The following is a 2,784-nucleotide window of genomic DNA, read 5'->3' as shown; positions in this document are numbered from 1 at the left end:
AAGGCGATTAAAATGTTCTTTTTAAATTTGAAAAATCGTAGAAGGTATTAACATTACTAGTTTGTCTCCATTAGCATGTTGTGCTAAGTAACCTTGTCATTTTCTTTAAAAATAGCATTTGTATTTTTAAAATATTCCTAGAAGTAATAAAAATTGGTTTGAAAAGTATTAAAAATTATACTCACTGCATATCTCAGAGATAATAATATATTCATTTTTTTCAATGTAGAACATCTCTCCCTTCTTAAGTTTCTGTGTTGTTAGTATTCACATGATTCTAAGATAAATCGTCCCTGAATTTATGATGTTTATCATCATCTCTCGCTGTATTTTTTCCATGGGAAGATTCATTTATTGTCATGATTTCCATTACATTCTATATAGGGAGAACTTTTAAGTCTCCAATTTTAGTCTCACCTTTTCTTCAGAGTTCTGGTTCACCATTTTCAACAGGGTGCTGGACATTTCTGCCTTGATAATTTTTTTTGCTAATTAGAAGTAGAATATATCATCTTCTCTCCTTCTGGTATGCCTGTTCCAATTAAAGTCCTCACTATCTTCCTAGGCATATCGTCCAGCGCCCTCTATCATTAGTGTATTTTTTCTCTCCTTGGCTCAGCTCATCCAATTAGGCATCAGATCTTAGGAACTGTACCTTCCCATTTCAGTCTCTGTCTCGTTCCAAGACTATGGTAATCACCTTTATTTTCTTCACTGTTGCCAGATCAATCGCCTCGAAGCTCAGCTCCATCCACCTCTCTCCACCATCCATGGCTTCACATAGCCTAGAAAATAGAGCACATTCGCCTGGTATTCAAGACCCTCATTATCTGACCTGAACTAACTTTTTACTAATCTCTTCCAATTTGCCTTCAGACTATGTAATCAATGTTTGTGAACATGTGAAAGCTGCGAACATGCCCAACTCTTCTCTGCCTCTGTGCTTTTTCTGCTCATGTTGTTCTCTCTGCCCAGGTGCTTCCTTTTTGCTCTCTTTCCTCCTGCAGTTTTTGAGCTGGGATAGAAAAGGTGGGTAGAATATGCAAATACTCCCACCATAATGCCCCGCCAAGTACCCAGAGCAGGAGTTACTTTCTACTGTCTGAGCCCCATAACACTCCATATTTTTCATGTGTCTCTTGCCACAGCCAAAGATGCGTCATCATTATAGGTGAATGTGCTGTGTCCAGACGATTAGCTGTGAGCCCCTTACCATCTGCACCTGGCAAAGGTTGCAGTGGCACCAAAGGCCAGATGCAGTACCTGGCACTTGTGGGAGGATATTAGTTTTTACCTTGCCTTCTCTTTTTTTCCAACTTTGCTACTTTCTGAAGGTGGTCTTTGGTCAGACTTAGTTGTTGTTTGCATAATCATGCGTCAAAATTATACTGTAAGAGGCAGGATTGATCAAGCCTGGGGAATAGCCTGGGGAAGTTCGGCACTTCCCGGGATGGGCAGGGGGAAGAGAGGCAGGATCACGAAGCTCAAAAAAAAAAAAAAAAAAAAAAATTAAGAGACTCTGTGGGAAACAAGGACATTTCAAATGAGGTCTGGTAAGTGTCCTGTCATCAGTTTAATTTCTAATAATATTCACTGGTGGATGGTTCCCCCATGGATGGGAAAAATCACCTACCAATGGGATATTTCTCCTAATTTTTATGGATTGTTGGCATTGGGCAGCCACCACAGACTGACCCGTATGGTGGTAAAGCTGGAACTGGAATTTCCTTTGAATCATTTAGAAGTGTGTTTACCTACACATCACAGAAACCATTTATTTCTTTTCTTTTCTTTTTTTTTTTTTTTTTTTTTTGAGATGGAGTTTCACTCTTGTTGCCCAGGCTGGAGTGCAATGGCCCAATCTTGGCTCACTGCAACCTCCGCCTCCCAGGTACAAGTGATTCTCCTGTCTCAGCCTCCTGAGTAGCTCAGATTACAGGCATGTGCCACCACGCCTGGCTAATTTTTTTTATTTAGTAGAGACGGGGTTTCACTATGTTAGTCAGGCTGGTCGAGAACTCCTGGCCTCAGGTGATCCACCTGCCTTGGCCTCCCAAAGTGCTGGGATTACAGGCGTGTGCCACTGCACCCAGCCTCACTTATTTCTTAATGATATAAAGATGTACTTTCCTCACATAAGCAAGGAATCCAGAAGTGGGCACACTCGGGTAATTACTTGTACCTGGGAGGTGGAGGTTGCAACAACTCTGGGCTCCATCAGGAATCCAGGGTCTTTCTCTTATTTTCAGCTCCTTCAATTTCAGCACGTGGTTTCACCTTTCTAGTCACAGGGTAGCTGCTGCATCTCCAGGCTCCGCATCTGTATTCTAAGCCTCAAGAAGCCTGAGGGTCAAAATCTTATCCTTGAGGCTTTGACTATTTGACTTTTACTTACACTGTGTTGGCCAGATGCGTGTCGTGTGGATGATACAGGATGGAGAATCCAGTAGTTAGGTATCTAGCTTCTTTTACAGAGGAAGGCAAGTGAGAAGTTAGTTATAAATGATTTTTAGGTAAATCAAGTTGTTCTGGCTACTCTACCCTCTGGACTTCCTCTATCATTATTCTGATCTTCAGAAAGAATAATATGCATCTAGATTCTAGTAAAAACTGGGTTCTGATAAATATATGTGTATCTGCATGTATGTACTTATGTACGCATTTGCATACCTTCTCTAGAGCTAGGGGTTTTGCTTGTGTTGTGAGTCCATTGATATATGCTGTGATAATTCCATTTCTATTCTTCTTTTCCTTCCTTCCTTCCCTCCTTCCTTCCTTCCTTCC

The 2,784-nt window shown here is 41.0% G+C and overlaps 1 protein-coding gene across 1 annotated transcript in view; it reads right to left on the bottom strand.

Moving 5' to 3' along the window:
- Positions 1-664: 664 nt before the first annotated feature.
- The window catches only part of LOC105528092, an 8,762-nt gene continuing 6,642 nt past the window's right edge, over positions 665-2,784 (bottom strand). The window contains exon 2 of the mRNA XM_011964686.1: positions 665-785. Within this exon, the coding sequence (XP_011820076.1) occupies positions 665-785 (121 nt within the window). The remainder of the gene's footprint in view (positions 786-2,784) is intronic.

The sequence above is a fragment of the Mandrillus leucophaeus genome, unplaced genomic scaffold (assembly GCF_000951045.1).
Source record: "Mandrillus leucophaeus isolate KB7577 unplaced genomic scaffold, Mleu.le_1.0 Scaffold70, whole genome shotgun sequence".
In the NCBI taxonomy this organism is placed as follows: domain Eukaryota; kingdom Metazoa; phylum Chordata; class Mammalia; order Primates; family Cercopithecidae; genus Mandrillus; species Mandrillus leucophaeus.
Note: the sequence above shows the minus strand (reverse complement) of the source record. Positions and strands in the feature narration are given on the sequence as shown.